Genomic DNA, 18,832 nt, shown 5'->3' on the forward strand with positions numbered 1-18,832 from the left:
CATGAATCCAGTATTAAATGCTTGCAAATTCACAGAAGTGTGACGGAGGTTAAGGAGCCGCTTTTATGAATTTGCCACTGTTATATTAAAGTGTTATGCACAAGCTGGATTTCTTCTGTAAATTGCACCACTGCTCAAGTAATCATTAGACATGCTTTTAACCGACTCCCTGTAAACATCTTGCCCCATTTTCTATTATTTTTTTTTTTTTTTCACATCTTGAGATATTATACCCTTGACTTCCAATTTTCACATAGGAAAGATTACTGACTTTATTCCATCAGAAAACTATGCTGTGGTTATTCCACACTTGCCACAATTTTCTTTTTAGAATTCATGAGTTTTCTTGTTAAAATCACATCTTTTCAGATTCAAACTTCCTCCATTTTTCCCATTGCAGAAAGATGACTTTTAGATCCTCTGGAAACCTTCATGAGTGATATTCTGGAGCCTGACTCTTTACCACTGTGGCTTCATTAACACTGTGGCCTGATGTCTTCTGTTGCCCACACTGAAGTCTGCTCTGAATTTCTGAAATTGCAATTTTTCAGTTTGAACCAATGAGTCACAGTGAGTGCTAACAATTTATCACGTTACAATATGGCAGTTGTGGCGAATCCACTATAAGAATAAAGGAAAGTGTGTGGGAAGAAAGCTGTTTGTAGCATGACTATTGCCCTAATTGTGAGTCACCTGACAAATCTTTGAAAAATTTTATAACATCCAGGTTTTCAATAAAAGAGAATGAGAGGGGTTGCGATGCCTAATTGCATCTTACAATTAGGCTGTTGTACAATTGGAAGAATTTCTGTCTTGTATTGTGAGCAGTCTCATGAACCAATTTTCTGATGTTGCCATCAAGTTTCACTGTGCATCAATTACAGTAAAAAATTGGGTATTGCCGTTGTCATGTTCATTTTAACATTTTTGATTTCAAAAATCTAAATATTGTATAGCGACAAACTTACAATTAATGGTCAATGATAAAAGCATCTTAGGAAACCTTTATGGGAAGAACACAAAATACACATAATGGGCAAAAGTACATACTCATAGGCACATAACTCTAATTTTCTTTGAGAAAAACAGTGATATTTGTCCGTGTCTCACCCTTCTGTGTGTCCAATTACACCTTTTTCTTTTCTTTGTACTTTTATAGTACAGTATGGCAAGAGTAAGGAATGCAACTCCTTTCTTTGTTAACATTTTGAGAAGCGTAACTAAAGATAAGCAAGTATGACTTTGGTGGCAACTTCAAGTGGAACTTCAGAAATGAAAGAAAATTCAGTTATTTCTTTAATGAAACACCGCCTTTAAAAATCATTCACTTGAAGGAAAAAAGAAGATAAAGGAGCTTGGACTGGACCGACCTGACTTAAGAATCTGAGAATGAACTTACACACAGGCTTTTTCCAGCTCTTGTTATGACAAACAGAGTTGTCTAACTGGATGTGGTGTAAGCAATGCCTTTTTTTGCTTTCCATGTTTACTGTTTGAAAGTGTCGAAAATTTATGGACAACGATGTGAGTACGAGACCTAAAACATCTTTCTTAAAAATGCAAGAGGCATGAAAGTAGCCATAGTTATCTAGACAAATGTAAGATCATGGTGTGCCTTGGGATGTTTCTGGTTAGAAAAAGTGTGCTACAAAAGAAAACAGATCGGGAAACACTGATCTAGACAATAACATGAGGCTAAATTTTTTTTTGGCAGGCTAAATGAAATAACTCAATTTAAGCAGAAAGAAATTGAGATATTTTCAGGCCTGAAGGAAAGGAGGGCAAAATTTATGTTCAAGGAAATACAGTATACAGTATCCTGATCATAATGGCAAAATAATATTTAAGTAAGTCTTGTCGTGAAGGTGTAGTAGAAGACAGGTTGGGGTGCGAGTTAAGATTTAAGATGTAGGGGTCTGTGGATCTTAAAATTTGAATTTGAGCCCAGGTGAGGTAAGCCTGGCCAACTTGCATAGGACTGGCCAGACTGGTAGTAAATGTATAGCAAAATTAGCGTGGGAATGACTCTGTGGGTGTGGTAAATGATAAAGTGGGATGCAAGACTTGAGAAACATCAGAGGACTAGTGATTGTATGATATGGATTTATGGAATACAGTGGAAATGGCCAAGGACTGGGTACTCCATTAGCAGAGGCAGGATTAGATTTGGATTGGACTTATGCTAGGGATGTGTTATAGGACAGACGGAAGTGCACATTACTGCAACATTATAGAAGTGGAGGTGCAGACATTATGGTGTGCATTTTGGTAGAATGGGGAACTGGGTAAGTTGGCAGAGGACTGGGCAATTTAGAGACAGGCATAGTATAAAATTTAGATAGCAGGTGCACCTGTTCCTATGTACGTCTATAGAGCAGGTCAATAATAATAAGGGGACTGTGGATGTCACGGAATAAAGTTTTGGAGCACAGTAGAAATCGGAGAGCTGGAATATGGTTGGGCAGCTTGGTGGAAAGGGTATAATACATTTTAGCCTGGATGTGTCCTATGGGTCTAGTACTGGACAGGCCAAGATGTGCATTGACACTATGATGGAGACAATGAGAACATGTGGAATGACCAGACATAGATGTGAAAGGCACTATATAATAGATAGATGTGAAAAGTACTATATAATAGATAAGTGCTACTTTAGTTTCTCCCACCAAAAACTGCATCCCTGCCCAAACGTTATTTCACCAGCCGCCACTGTTTGGAACTGAATGTGCTTGTACAGCTTGAGCACATATACAACTGAAGACTTAATCCTGCAATGTACTTGCCACAATTTCTAAAAATTGCACAGTGTATACTGAGCATTAGATATTTTAGTCTTCTCCTAGATGCCAAGCAGCCAGCGCATACTTAAGGCCTTCTACAATTATTTCATCTGTATGATCTACAACTAGACTGTCTGAAGGCAAAGACAATGTAATAATCTGTTAAATTTAGGCAGGGCTGCAGCATGTGGCTACTCCACGGATCCATTGTTGTGATGTAAAATATCATTTTCTCCAGCTACTCCACTACTATGTCTTGTGTTTCATCGTAAAGAAGCTGCAATGTCGCCCCTGCAAAATAGTTATGGCTTGGAAGCACGTACCTTGGATCAATAGTGTGCAGCATCCTAGCACACCCTCTCTGCTTCACACTGTAAATGGGGACCATATCTTTTGCAATGAAATATGCCACTTTCTTTCCATTTGGATAGTGATTTATCATATGGAATTACGCTAAGAGACAAATCCCCTAATGTTAGCTGCCTTTTAAATGGAGGTATGGGATGAGTTCCGGGCATAGCTTTGCTAACACAATTCTGTTTTTTTAGTGATCCTGCCACTCCACTAGGAGTTTCTGCCAAAAGTGTTACAAATTTGGCTGTACTGCTACTTTTAATGGCCATGGTCTTCCTGAAAACTTTGCATTTCACATGGGTCTGTTCAATATCAGACATCTCATATTCAAAACAATCCCCTACAACAGATTTCACATTACAGTGATCCCTCGCTATATCACGCTTCGACTTTCGCGGCTTCACTCTATCGCGATTTTTTTTCATACACTCTTACGTCACTATGCATGCGCTTTCTGAGAACTTTTATCTAAGCCCCACGATGGCTCCTAAACGTGCTGCTTTTTCTAAGCCTTCTGACAATGAAACTAAGCGCGGGAGGAAGATGCTTACCATCCAGGAGAAGGTGAAACTCTTGGATATGATCAAAGATGGCAATACCCTACAAAAGCCTCCTCACGCATATGAAAAGACAACGCCAGCAGCTGCCTATCAAGATGTTCTTCAGCCGCGCACCCAGACTCCCAGAAAATATTCGATTTATAAATAAAGAATCCTACTTCACGAATATTCATTTATCGCGGTAGATTCTGGAACGGATTAACTGTGATAAACGAGGGTTCACTGTACTGCCTTTCTTTGGAATTAACTATTCAGCTACCGGAACATCACCACTTGACTCCATGTTCACTTAGCATCTTGCTAGACCAGCACACAAACTTGCCAGGACCAGCATAATCTCACTGCACCAGACATGCATTTTCATTTGAAACTAGAAGAAACGCAAGCCAGAGTGCACATGGTCGTGTATGGTTCATGTGATTTGCTCCATTCGTCTCATATTGTTTGAACACATATTAACCCTTTATTATGCAGAAATATTGCAAATATTTCATAATTAGTGCATAATTAATTTAAATCCTAATTTTCTTATTACCAAATTGCCTTAAAATACAAATTCAAATTAATCGATTAAATCATTAAAATTGCCCAGCACTAAGTGGCTGCCCTTCTAATTTCAAGCAAGAACACTTCCACACACATCTTCTTGTGTGTGGCATATGTCTCCATTTTCCTTGACTCTTCTTTGATTATTGGAGACAGTTGTTGAGACATTTACCAGTACTTTGGATGTCCGGCTAAGGGAAAGTGTTACCTATTATGTAACTGTTGCTATAAAAATCTGTTTTGTTTAGTGTAAATATATATGAACTACCAGAACTTCATTGAGTTGTTACTGTGAAATATACTTACTCTCCTTTATAAATTTAACTGTTACCATAAAATGTCAGGATTTTTAACCTTAGTCCACCGTTCTAAAAGTATCACGTCGGTAGAAGACCCTTTAGACAATACTTGCCAATGAGCAACCAAATGATTATTTTAAAAGTTTGCTAATTCTAGTTGGAATGTTATTGTTTCTACTATCATTATAATTATTATTACTATATTTTTTCCTCAGCTTGTGCTGTTTGCATTTTACTGGGAATCTACCACTTGGGCAGCATTCACTTTACCTGGCAGTTCATTACAATATTTTTGGAGACCTGTGTATTTCTAAAGAAAGTTTAAAACAGAGGTTAACACCAAGGCTAGGTGGCTAGCAGGTATACAGTGATTATTATATATATATATATATATATATATATATATATATATATAGAGTGTTGTTCCAATGTTGTAATAATAATGTAATTTCAATGCCAACAATATTTGTTTACATGTATGCTGCTATGTATTTATTTATTGAGCTTCAGTAAAAAGACAAATTTCACCCTGAGGACAAACAAAGTACCATCAATTGATAGGGGAAAAATCCTTGATTACCCAGTCAATAGATTAGAAAGGCTTTCTAGTCTTTTCTAATCTCCAGCAAGTATACAAGAAATATATTTCACAAAGACACCTCTGGATCGCATCAAGCAAGATGTGTTTCCTTGCTCTGTAAGCACAGATAATGCTATCAATTCTTTGTTCAGACAAAGCATTTATAGATATAAATATACAAGAGCATCTTTGGCATATATCTAATCACATGCAAATTATAGGTGAAAACATTTTAGTTAAAAAGTTAAAAGAGGATGAACTAAACATGAATAATGGAGTATATGCTTGTTGTTGAGACTCAAGGTCACAGACTGCTCCCGACAGAAGTGTCTTTATACTTTAAAACAGATACACAAAATTCAGTATAAAGTGCCTTTGTTATATTGGTAATCTTTTGGCATCCTTTCAAGGATAGGTTGAATACTTGCTGCATCTCTTGAAACAATGCTTGCTTATTTCAGACAAATTGAAAAACCTTGTGAGCTGATGAGTCCATGATGCCTAAAGGTTATTAATATTAATTCTCCAATGTTATGTATCTATTTATCTATGATGCTATGTGGCTGGTAGGCATGTAATGCATGTGCCATGTGACATTTGACATCAGAAAGGCCAAGTTGTATAAAATGGCAGCTCGCATTAAATAGCATTTGAATTCTAAACAAGTATAGAAAGAGTAGTGCTTGAACAACTTAAAAAATAATTCTAATTTTGAATTTTAGTATATCCTTGACTACACTTTTAGTTTTGTCCTTAAAATTTTAGTCAATAATCAAATGTCTTTTGCTGTATGGCTCTTGCTTATATCCACAAACGTCCTTTTGTTTTTCAATTAAATAAAAACCTCTTTTGATGTCTGCCCCTCAAAATCAAAATATGTCTGATGGGACGTGAAAAATGTGATATTAGAACATTATAGTGTCAAAGTAGCGACTAATAAACAAGGGAGCAGAACACTGAGGGCAGGTTTCTAACACCACTTTCCTTAAGCAAAGCAGAGTATTGGAAAGCTTAAATGGTCACAAGGTGTCTAGTGAAGAGGAAGGTCTTCAAGTGGAACTCAAAGATTACTAGACAGGGAGCTAGTCTGATGAAAGGAAATCCGTTTTCACATCTCACAAATAACCAAATCTTTTTTTTTCAGCACTTTCGGCTAGAGAAGAGACAGATAAATGTGAAAAACTTCAAATAAGAATATACTGAGAGAGAAACTGGTTTAGTGAGCAAGAGACTGGATTTAGTGAACAGAAGAGCCAAGTTTGGAGAATAGATCAGCAAAGTCGACCAACCCAGAGAGAAATAGCTTCTGAACAAGATACTGGGTAATGTAGGTAGTTAACATTGGTTGTGAATAGGGAAGGATCCTTGAAAGGAGGAAGGGTGCAATAGAAGAGGTAGAGTCTAAGGCTCACATTCAATGTCAGGTTGAGCGCACTGCCATGCCATTTTCAAATATTAGTATTGTATTTTATTTTTACTGTTTTATTCCTGACCCACAGTGCAATGTCTTCTGAGGCTGTGAGATATTTGTGTTGTTATGATACAACCTCAGAAATCCTCATTGTTGTACACACATAGGACAAAGGTGCTCAGGGTCTTAATGAGTATGTGGCATGTGTGAGTGCTGAACATTTTTCTGTATAAAAAGATGCTCTGTAGTTTAGGAAATCCATCAGCTTTTCTGAACTGTAGTAGACAGCAAGACACTCACCTTGTGAATTTTTTTTGTTATTATAGATATTTTTGATTATTTTCCTCACTGGTTTGTAAGAATGAGTTATTTTTGGGAGCTGTTGTTTCTTTGATTACTGTATATACCTGCATATAAGTTGGGTCTTGCAACCCGAAAAATCGATCATAAAATCAGACCCCGACTTATATGCCTGCTCAAAAATGTGACACTTATTTTTTATTTTTTTTACATCTTCTTGCTTCCTCAAATCTCGCACCAGTTTCTCAGACACGTCGGATTTTGTTGCAGCAGCGTAGTTACCAATTTCTTTCGCCACTTCAACGAAGTTTAATTTAAAACCAGCTTCATATTTTCTTCTGATTGAATGCTCCACCATAGATAAGGGATTCTCTTACGATAAAAGTGTATGAGGGTGTGAGATACAAAAAACACAAAACAGTGCAAACGTCACTTCGGAATAGTTCGGGTATTACCGTGTGGTCACGTAGGCACAATGCATAGAAAAAAAATGCCTGTGTGCTCCGTGGTTACTCTCTCAGATGGGCATTAGCATATCATAATCTCTTGGACCAATAGCGTGAGTTTTCTGCATTTGACTTATATGACCGACATTATAAAATACCGGAAATTATATGGTAAAATCAAGCTCCAACTTATCTGCGGGAGAACTTAAGCGCGAGTATATATGGTATTTCTTTGTCATTTTTGTCCTTTTTAATATTGTAGTGTATTTTTTCCTGCTCAATAGCAGCTAGTTTCATTGAGGCAGGTACTTACTCCCGAGCAAAGTAAATCCTTGCAGCTCTCTACTAAAGTGTTCCTCTTCATATTAGAACTTGACATCATGTGCTGGTTTTGGACTATCTCCCTGTCACAGCAACACACCAGGTGGCTATAGCTGCTTCCTGAATGGCAAGCTTTTGTGTGGTTGTAGGGCTGTGACAATTATGGGCAGTCTTCCACTAGAAGATTTCTGATATCTATTTTGAATCCTGGGTCTAAAATGTGGTAAATAAATAAAAGATGTGTGCCTATACTAAATAAAATAAGCCTTACGAGGAATAAACGTACCGAGAAAATAAATGTAAAGGCAGAAGAGAAGACATTGTAGCACCAAACCTTGTTGTTTGCCTGCAAAGAATTTCTTACTTAAGGACTGAGAGAAATGCCATGAGACACAGATGGAATTCCAGTAAAAAGCTCAAGAATGATAAAGACAGAGGATGTTTCTCTCACTTTGCACATAAAGCAGAAATCCACTTTCAGTAAACCTTTAGAAAGCCCTAGCATTTACACTCTAAGTCTCCTGTTGTAAAAAAAAAAATACATGGTACATTTCGAGCGCTCTGCTATTTCTATAGTAAATCTGTTGGGCCCTTCAGCAAGGTCCTTAACCTGCAATTGCTGAGCGCTTTGAGTAGTGAGAAAAGCGCTATATAAATGCAAAGAATTATTATTATTATTAAATTATACTGCAAAATTTGAACAACATCACTCAAGCTTCTTTATTGACCATATGTGGAGAGCAGGCAAGTACTTAGCTGAAAAACCATGCTGAAGTATTTTGGCCATGAAGTCATTACAAGTGCCGTGCTTTCTAAATTCAACTTTAGTATTTACCAGTTGTCTCTAGTAGCAAGGAAGAAAACATTTTTGAACATTTTTTTTTAGAATTCTGATGGCAGTTTTTCACCCTGCACTCACCCTGGCCACCGACTGTGTTGATTGGTTCCAGATCCTTAGGAAAGGGAGTTCCGGAGACCAGCAGCATGGTGCAGCACAAAGCCAGAATGACAGTGGGACGATGCCAACCAGTCATCTCTGGAGTCCCCATGATGGGAGCAAGGCTGTGATGCATTCTTTGCTCAGAAATCCATGATGGCCTTCAACACTTCAGTGACCTGTTATAAATAAAGACATAACAAAACAATGAACTAAATCAGTTGTTTGGACCAATTAACCAACATGTCTTGGAGATGTACGCAAAATTTAGAATCATGGATAAAATCTACATAGATGAGAAAGTACAAACTCCACATAGAAAGCATTTGGTAAGTGCCACATGACAGATTGGGCATTAAACTAAAAAAAAGCGTGAGTTCAAGGTATAGTGTGTAGATAGCAATAATATTAATTGTAATAATTTATTACATTTATATTAGTGCTGGGAGGTATACCGGTTCATACCGAAAACCGTTTATTATTTTTGTTATGATATGGCTTTTTCTTATACAGCAATACCGGTTTAAATAGCCTAAACAACGTTCGAAACGTGGCGCAGCGGGAAAATGTTTAAGGGGGGACCTTTTTCACTGCTACACTGCTAAACACACATGCAATGGAGTACATGTGTTAGTGGAGGTATTGAGCGGTGAAAATGGACAGAGAACACTCTGAAACTGAAGCTGTAGCAGACGATAAAGTTGAACAGGATAAGAACTTTTGCCGAAAAAAGAAGCCGTGTCTGTTGTCTGGAGATTTTGGTTTTAAAAGGTCGGATGTGGACCAAACAACTATTTACTGCAAATGCTGTGGAGCTAAAGTTATCGCCAGAGGCGGCAACACGACCAATTTTTCTGCACCACCTTAGCCGCAAACATGCTGTGGAAATGTATGGAACTAAGACTGGCACCCTCCACATCCTCAAGTAAAACTAAAACAGCTAGAGGACACTCCAGTCAGACGTTACTTGTAGACACATTTGCTAGAGGACTGCCTACAACAAAAAAAGCAAGCGGTGGATCGAGATAACCAATGGCATTACAATCCATATAGCTAACGTGTCAGTGGACAGAGATTGATAACATTAACAGAAAGTGTAGTTGGTTTACAAAAAATATTTATTCTTTATTCCTTTTCTAAGACATGTTCAGTGCAATACAACTTTTGACAAGCACCTCTGGATATTTTACTAAGTCTAAATGCCTCTTTGGATAGTTAAAAAGTATGTTGTCAAAATTATAGTTTAAGTTGTTTGCAAAATTTGTTCAATAAAAAGGTTCTCTATTTTGACTGCAACTGTCATGCAATGTGATTCCTTCTCTTCATTAGTGCCACCCCCTTGAAAACTATTACTTTATGGGGCCATGCAAACCTGTATTAAAACTTGTGTGTACATTAAAAATTTTTTTTCATTTTTTTTGTACAATGTACAATTCTCATGACAGTGTAATAGGTTATTCTTAGCCAGTCCACTGCAGTAATTGAAGTGTAAAATGTGGTTAACATCCACTCATGCATGGGGAAAAAAATACCGTTGAAAACCGTGAAACTGGTATAATTTTGAAAAATACCGTGATATAGAATTTTGGTCATATCGCCCAGCCCTAATTTATATAATACATTACATTTATATTCTCTACTTAAAGTGCTTCATTGAGTGTGGAGCCACTTCAACCAGCACTAATGTGTAGTATCCACCTGGATGATGCAAAAGAAGAGCCATTTTTTTGCCAGTGCACTCACCACACATTAGCTGCAAAATTAGGTGCAAACACGGGAAGCAGAGTCAGAATTGGCTGACGTTAAGAGCGGTGTTCTACAGGGATCAGTGCTAGGGCTGCTGTTATTTTTAATATATATATATATAAATGATTTGGATAGGAATATAAGATAACAAGGTGGTTAAGTTTGCAGATGATACCAAGCTAGGTGGTCGCTAGACACTTGACATTCAAATTGCAGAATATAATACAATATTGAAATACATGTTTTACAAATAAAGACCAAAAAAAAATAAAGTGACACCATTCTCCTCACAAATTGGCATTTTACATTCCATGAATGAGACAACACCAGCAAGATACATTTTATACACACAACAGAATCTTCCCAAAGTGCTGGTGAAGTTGACAACCCCAACACCTTCCTAATGTCTGACACTAAATAAAAGCTCGAAGTCCTCCACAAACGTTGCTGCAAATTGAAGTCAGAAGACAAGGACAAGAATGTCACTGGCACAATACAGCAAAGGTGAAAGAGAAGCAGGGTCCAGGCACTTTAGGCAGGCGTGCCGTCTTTTTTCTAGAATCCACAGAGCTCATAAAGCAGAGTATAAGCTATACTCTATGTCCTCTTATGGTTTTCATTCGCCTGGGTTGGTAAAGACATGTCCTCATTTCACATTTTAAAACAGAACATGCTGGTCTATTGAATACCTTGTTAAATTATTATTTCTTATCCAAAAATGCCACTTTATTTTAAGTAAAGATGAAAATAAATGGATGGCTAAATGCAAACCCTACATAAAATGAAAACAAAATATTCTATTAACAAAAACAATTTCTGTACCTTTCTGCCAAAGGATATTAGTCAATAATTTCTAAAAATCTACTTCTTTGGGCAGCAAAATCCTTCATTACAGCTCTTATTAGTGACAATTTATTGCTGAAAAAGGTTGGAATAGCAGCTGAGCTGCCTGAAGGTTGACTTCTTATTATTCTCCCTCTGTTGTTGTGGGACAAGACAATGTTGATTGTACACGCAGTGGAGTTTTTCCAGGTCGCTGAGTCTTAGGCTTCTTACGGACAACATGGGAAGAATGAAACTGGTGCTTTATTCCTTGTTAACAATGAGATTCATTACAAGAAACTGACCTACTGGTGCACAATATGAAAAAAGAAAAACTCATCCAGAAATGTTACACTAGGGGTTGGATTTCTGTATGGCTGGCAAGCTTTCCACTGACTCATATATTCCTGCTGGTGTATTACCCTGGTTTAAAATGTCCTTTTATATGCCGGCAGGTGATTATTACAATATTTTTAAAAAATTGTTTTTAGAGCTGCTACAAATAAAAAAAAAGATTATATGAGTAAAAAAAAAGATTTTATGACTTTATATAATTTAGGCTGACAACCTGATGTGTTTATTTCATTTATATGATGCCCTATCACTCATTTAGTGAAGTTCTGGATCTGCTTGCAACAGCAATAGGGAAAAAGAAGAAGTAGATTTTATTTACACACTGCTGCTTTGCAGTAAGGAGACTGTGGTTGGTGTCCCAGGTCCTCCCTACGTGGAGTTTTCATGTTCTCCCTGTGTCTGCGTGAGTTTCTTCCAAGTCCTCCAGTTTCCTCCCTCAGTCCAAAGACAGGCAGATTAGATGAACTGGCTCTAGTGTCTGGTTGCAGTGTGTGTGTGTTCACCCTGCAATGGGCTGCTGCTCTTTCCAGGGTTTCTTCCTGCCTTACATCCTATGCTAGCTGGGATAGGCTAAAGCACCCCCCGCAACCCTGTTCAGGACTTAGCAGGTTAGAAAATAACTGGTGACTATAAAAAGATACATTTTCGGTCTCTAACGTTCTTTAAATTTTTCAGTGTAGAAATGGCTTCTACTTGTTATTTTTATCACAGTGGCTCACTTTGCCACTATGTTGTTATACCCAAAAATATCAGCCAGCCAATTTTAATAAGGCTTGTTAATGCCGCAAAAAGCAACACCAGAACACTAATTATAAATGTTAACTGTTATAGTAACTGCTGTTGTTACATTACTAATTTTACTACTACCTTAGCTGTATTGTCCAGTCTTCAACTTTGTGATTTTTCTGAAGTTGTTTGGTCCATAAGATGCATAAGGAGCATATCTAACCCCTAAACCAGCATGTCTTTGAGATATAGGCTGTGAGGTTTCTAAACACTTTTGGGACTCCCACCCCAAAAGGATGACACACCGAAGAGGGTCCCAAAGCACGATCACAGAGTCTGTGGAAGACTGTTTATCTGTTGCCAGGGCCACCACAGGCTCACAGTGCTGCAGCGGCTTGCCACCGAAGCAAATCCAAGCCAGTCGCAGTTGCACTATAAGCGGCTGTCGTCAATGGGTGATGCAAGGAACAATATTACTTGGCCGCTAACCTGGCCACGACCATGCCTGCCTGCTGTGTCTGTGTATAGGAAAGTGGTAGATCCTGCGACAAAAAATGACCGTGCTGTTCCTGTTTCAAGATGAATAAAGCTGATTTTGGTATTGAGACTCAGCCTTGTGTTTTGGGGTGTAAGACAGGGACTCACGTGTCACAAGGCAAAAATCAGAGTCATTGATAAAATCCACACAGACGAGTTACAAAGCACAAACTCCACACAGAAAGCATTTGATACGTGTTACATGACAGATTGGGCATCAAACTAAACAAAGTGTGAGTTCAAGGTGTAGTGTGTAGATAGTAATAATAATAATAATTCATTACATTTATATAATTCGATACATTTATGTTCTCACTACTCAAAGTGTTTCATAGATAGCAATAATAATAATAATTTATTACATTTATGTAATTCATTGCATTTATGTTCTCTACTCAAAGTGCTTCATTGAGTGTGGAGCCACTTCAATCAGCACAAATGTGTAGCATCCACCTGGATGATACAACAGCAGCCATTTCTGTGTCAGTACACTCACCACACATAAACTGTATAATTAGGTGCAATTTAAAGAATACAAAAGGGGAAAAGTTGAGTAATATAGAACTCTACCAAGACAAAGCAGTTACTGTATGCAGCATGATGTGTGGAGTACAAGTCCAAGGAGGTTATGCTGAAGCTTTATAACACACTGGTGAGCCCTCATCTGGAGTACTGTGTGCAGTTTTTGTCTCCAGGCTACAAAAAGGACATAGCAGCGCTAGAAAAGGTCCAAAGAAGAGCGACTAGGCTCATTCCAGGGCTACAGTGGGTGAATTATGGAGAAAGATTAATAGAGCTGAGCTTTTTCAGTTTAAGCAAAAGAAGATTAAGAGGTGACATGATTGAAGTGTTCAGAATTATGAATGGAATTAGTACAGTGGATCGAGACTGTTACTTTAAAATGAGTTCATTAAGAACACGTGGACACAGTTGTAAACCTGTTACGGGTAAATTTCACATAAACATTAGGATGATTTTCTTTATACAGAGAACCATGGACACATGGAATAACTACCAAGCGGTGTGGTAGACAGTAGAACTTTAGGGACTTTCAAAACTTAACTTGATGTTTTTTAGAAGAATAAGCGGATAGGACTGGTGAGCTTTGTTGGGCTGAATGGCCTGTTCTCTTCGAAATTGTTCTAATGTTCAGGCAAGAACCTTGGTCACTGAAGCTATAATGCACAACTGCTAGACAATGTGACACCATGCTTTAAAACTTTAAATTCTAAACTTTGAATAATCAGTTATTATTATGGTGCTTTTCACAATTTCCTTAAAAATAGGCAACACAAATAAGAATATCAAATAATCCAAAAGAGCAGAATGGTGACGAACTGGTGAATAGTGCTTCATGGATCCAGAATCTTGTTTATGTGGGTTTTCCTCCTGGTACTCCTGTTTCCCTTACACCTTCCCAAAGACGTGCAGGGTATGTTAATGGGCAGTTCTCAATTATGCCCAGTGTGAGTGAATGTTGGGCGCATGCCCTGCCATGAACTGGTGCTCTGCTCAGGGTTCTTCCCTGTCTTGTGCTCAGTGTTGTCAGCATAAGCTCCAGCCCTCCATGACTCCTAACTGGATTATGTGGGTATGTATGTATATGTATTTACAGTCCCATGCAAATGCATTCAGACCCTTGAGCAATTCTCTAATTTTACTGAATGAAAAATCCAACATTAAAATTTTGTTTCCTGAGTTTTCTTTAATTCAAAACACATAATCTCAAATTGTATTTTTATGTGATGTAGGCACTGTATTTAAACAATAACAAATAAGAATAAATGGGCTAAGCACTATTGAGTCTTAAGAATGAAACCTTCATAATGCAGCATCTTTCACTGCAAGCACAATTACAAAATAATTAAAAAGTTTATTATAGAACACTTAAAAGAATATACCCATTTTCCAAAAGAGATGGAATTAATATGGGAATCATCAGCTGGTTGCATTAACCCTTGTTTCACGTGATTGGAAAGTAGCCAACCAAAAAACTAAAGCAACAAGAGGACACTGAATGAGAGCTGAAAGAGGACACTGAAATTCCGATGTGTGGAATTCCAAATCTAACAAAACAAATATTTTATTTTACATGCTGCCTTTCATTGTGCACAGTCACAAAACATTTTAACAGTGTACAGCAGTATGCCGATATTTGTCACATTGTCCTATGAAACAGTGAAATTCTTACTTGGATGTTCGACCAACAGGTAACATGTCACCACTCTCTATCAGCCTGATAAACAAGAATGTGCTAAAATGCATAACTTAATTTTATTAATTGAATGGACAAATCAGCCTACCCGAAGTACACTTCATCCTTGTTCCATAACTGATGTGCCACATGGACTCACAAGCTTAAGTGGGGTAGAAAATTGATGAATACTGTATGTAACTTGCATTTCAAACAGTTTCAATGCTTATGTCTTCTATTCAAGGGCATTGTGGCTTGAGCAAAATAAACCTTTAAATGAAAACGGTATTGATCAATGTGTGGCATGGTGGTGTATGGTGAAGCATTGTTATTCAGTGCTTTTTCTTAAAAATGCTTTGTGACAGTAAGAGATCTGATTATTGTCTGGGTTGCCTTCTCTCTCTGACATCTGCATGTTTGTTATGGCAAGTTTTCTCCTAGTTATATATTATCCTTCTGAAAGATGCAATTATTTCAGGATACAGTGTATGCAGAAAGCATTCTGACCTCTTTTCTTTTTTCCACATGTTGTAGCCTTGTGTTAAAACCATTCACGTTCATTCTTCCCTCATTAAACAACCTTCAATAACTAAATTATGAAAAAGCAAAAAGAGAATTTCAGAAATTTCTGCTAATTTGTTAAAAATAAAAAACTGAAAGATCACACTGATACAAATAATCAGACCCTTCGCTATGATATTTGAAATAGGTGCACCTCATTTTATTGATCACCATTTAGATGTTTATGCACAATATTTGGAGTCCACCTATGGTCATTTCAACTGATTGGACACAATTAGGAAAGGCACACACCTGTCTATAGAAGGTCCCACAGTTGACAATGTGTATCAGTCCAAAAACCAAGCCATGACATTGAGGGAATATCCTGCAAAGTGTAGAGGCAGGATTGTGTTGAGGCACAGACCTTGGAAAGGATACAAAAAAAAGACTGAAAGGTTCCAAAGAGTCCAGTTGCCTTCATAATACTTAAATGGAAGAAGTCTGAAACAACCAATACTCTTTCTTGAGCTGGCCATCCAAGCAAACGGACCTATCGGGGTGAAAGACCTTGGTAAGACAGGTGACCAAGAATCCAACTGTCACTCTAATTGAGCTCCAGAGAACCTCTGTGGAGAGGGGAGAAACTTGCTGACAGACAATGAGTAACACTCCACTGATCTAGGCTTTACAACAGAGTGGCTAGACAGAAGCCTCTCCTTAGTAAAAGACATGTGGAAGCTCACTTGGATTTTGCACACAATCACCTAGACAACAAGATTCTCTTGTCTGATTAAACTAAAATATCATCATAGTAGGAAGAAACCAGGCACCACTCATCATCTATGCAATCCCATTCCAAAATTAAACCATGGTGGTGGCAGTATCATACTGTAGGGTTGTTTTCAGAGACAGGGTCTAGGAGGCTAGATAGGGTTCAGAGAAAACTGAAAGAGGCATACTGTAGAGATATCCTTAATGAAAACCTGCTCAAGAATACATTGGATCACAGACTGGGCCAAAGGTTTACCTTCCAACATGACTCTTATCACAAAGAAAAGACTGCACAGGAGTGGCTAAGGGACAATCTGGGAAATGACTTTGAGTTGCTCAGCCAGTGCCCGGACTTGAAGCCAGCTGAATATCTCTGGAGAGACCTGATATTTGCTCCATCCAACCCAGCAAAGCTTGAGAGGGTCTGCAGGGAAAAATGGCAGAAAATCCCCAAATCCAGGTATACGAAGCTTGTTGTGTCATATCCATGAAGACTCCAGGCTGGAATCACTGCAAGAGGAGCTTCGATTAAGCCCCAAACTAAGGGTCTGAAAACTTCTGCCAGTGTGATATTTCAGTTTTTTATTTTATGAAATTTGCAAAAAATTCTAAAATCCTGTTTTTTCTTTGTCATTCTGGGGTTTTGAGTGACGCTTGATATGGTGGAAAAATGAATTTAAACGATTTTAGCACAAGGCTATCAAAATGGAAAAGGGGCATAGAATAATTTCTTAATCCATTGTAAGTGAATGTACCTTCTAATGAACTGGCATCCAGTATATTAATGGTTTTTGCATTACATCCTCTACTGTCTTGACAAACACTTTTTGTGACCCATGTTCAGAAAATGACCAAATGAAAATAAGCAGTGAACATCTTTTACATACATTTAGACCATCAAAAGACGACTGGAAGGCATCAGTGGACCACTGGTTCAGATACTTAGTCACCTGGTTCACTAATCCTTACATGGTGCAGCTGTGAACTGAGATTAGCAAGACTCACTCAAGTATGTCAAAATGTAATAGAGAAAAAAATAAATTAGGATGATAGTGGGTCTTGATATATTTAAAAATGCACAGACACCTGGCGAGTGCTAAATATCTACAACATGGGCAGAGGAAAATCTGCTGGGATTTCAAAAAGAACAAATTAAAAAAAGTTTCACCCTCCCACCAAGAAAATGAGGGAAAATAATCTGTTCTAGCTGTCAGTGGGCCCCTGGGACAGAATACTCATACTAAAAGATAGGCACTCAGGAAACGGCGCCAATAGAAAGCAATGGAGACCTAATTATGGTTGGAAAAGTCATTTGAGTCTATGAATGGGGCGGCACATAAACACACTGCAACGCTTAATAAGTGTTTATAAACAGATAAGGACATTTACAAACACATCTGTCACGGCAGCGTGGCATCAACAAGAAGAAGTGAATTAATAGAGACTGGATGAAGGCCAAGTGCTACGTACCATAAGCACATGGCCAGAGACGCGGCACTGCAGCAGCAAAGGCTACACTGCAACACGACATGTACTATACAGGAAACGATATTCTTACAGTGCCAGTGCCACACATGCCACTGGGATATGATTGGGACACAGCCTTGTCTAAATATCTCATACTGACACCCAGACAGCGAGAAAGGTCAGCATAAGGATTTGTAGGTCTGAACAGGCAAATAAAATACAACACAACCCAACCCAGCTTCTATACACAATGCCATGTAATGCTGCTTATTATTAATAGGGTAAAAGCTCTTTTGATAAAAAGAAAATGGCATGACTTTTAGGAAAAGGGATATTTACTGCATTTCTTTACCTTGGAAGTTGAACTGTAAATTCAAGGTTTACATATATTACATAAAATCACCCATCTTGTAGCTTACAACCCACAAACTTACAAAAATAATATTTTATCTTGTGAAGATGCTGCTTTTAAATATCCATATTCTAAAGACACAAAGATTCATCAATGAGTCCATTTTCTGAACCGCTTTCTTCACGGACAGCCCAGCATGGAAAGTCAATCCATCCCAGGGTACACTCATACACGCTCACACATCAGTCAGTTTAGACCAACCACTCAACTCTTTGTGGGATGTTAGGGGAAATGCAAATGCCTAGCAAATACCACACAGATAACAACCCAGCCCAAAGAGACTCAAGCTGCTGGACATGTCAGGCAGAAGAGTGCCACCATGACACCTAAGGGACTCAATCTGTCTTTTTTTTGATTAAACAGCAGATTAATGTATCAGAACAGAATAATCAAGAGCAATGAACAAACATTAGAAGTATGAGCCCAGAGATAAGGATCCTGACAGGAAAATAAGCAGCAAAGATCATAAATAAGGATCTTGGCACAAACCAAGTGACAAGGAATAAAATGAAGAAGATACTCAAAGTCATAAATAAAGCAAGTCAGCACTCCTGGCCAAAGTCAATTAAGCAGACTGTGTTACTAAAAGTTGAAGGGTAAATCTTGAGAGAGATAAATTAAGAAAAGTGCATGAGAACCTTCTAGTGTTCAAAGAGTAGAAAGACATCATCTAGTGGATGCTCACATGACCATTGATGGAATCTTTTGGACAGGTATGCTCAAATATAAACAAAAAATAATTTTTTGCACTTCTAAAAGAATGGAAAA

The 18,832-nt window shown here is 37.9% G+C and overlaps 1 protein-coding gene across 6 annotated transcripts in view; it reads right to left on the reverse strand.

Annotated features, from left to right (window-relative positions):
* Nucleotides 1–18,832, reverse strand: part of sema6e (sema domain, transmembrane domain (TM), and cytoplasmic domain, (semaphorin) 6E) — a 360,931-nt gene that overhangs the window by 82,031 nt on the left and 260,068 nt on the right. For all 6 annotated transcript variants that reach the window (XM_051922749.1, XM_051922750.1, XM_051922746.1 and 3 more), the window contains one exon: nt 8,517–8,713. In XM_051922749.1, coding sequence (XP_051778709.1) covers nt 8,517–8,670 — 154 coding nt within the window. In that variant the 5' untranslated portion in view covers nt 8,671–8,713. The remainder of the gene's footprint in view (nt 1–8,516; nt 8,714–18,832) is intronic.

Source organism: Erpetoichthys calabaricus, chromosome 2 (genome assembly GCF_900747795.2).
Source record: "Erpetoichthys calabaricus chromosome 2, fErpCal1.3, whole genome shotgun sequence".
In the NCBI taxonomy this organism is placed as follows: domain Eukaryota; kingdom Metazoa; phylum Chordata; class Cladistia; order Polypteriformes; family Polypteridae; genus Erpetoichthys; species Erpetoichthys calabaricus.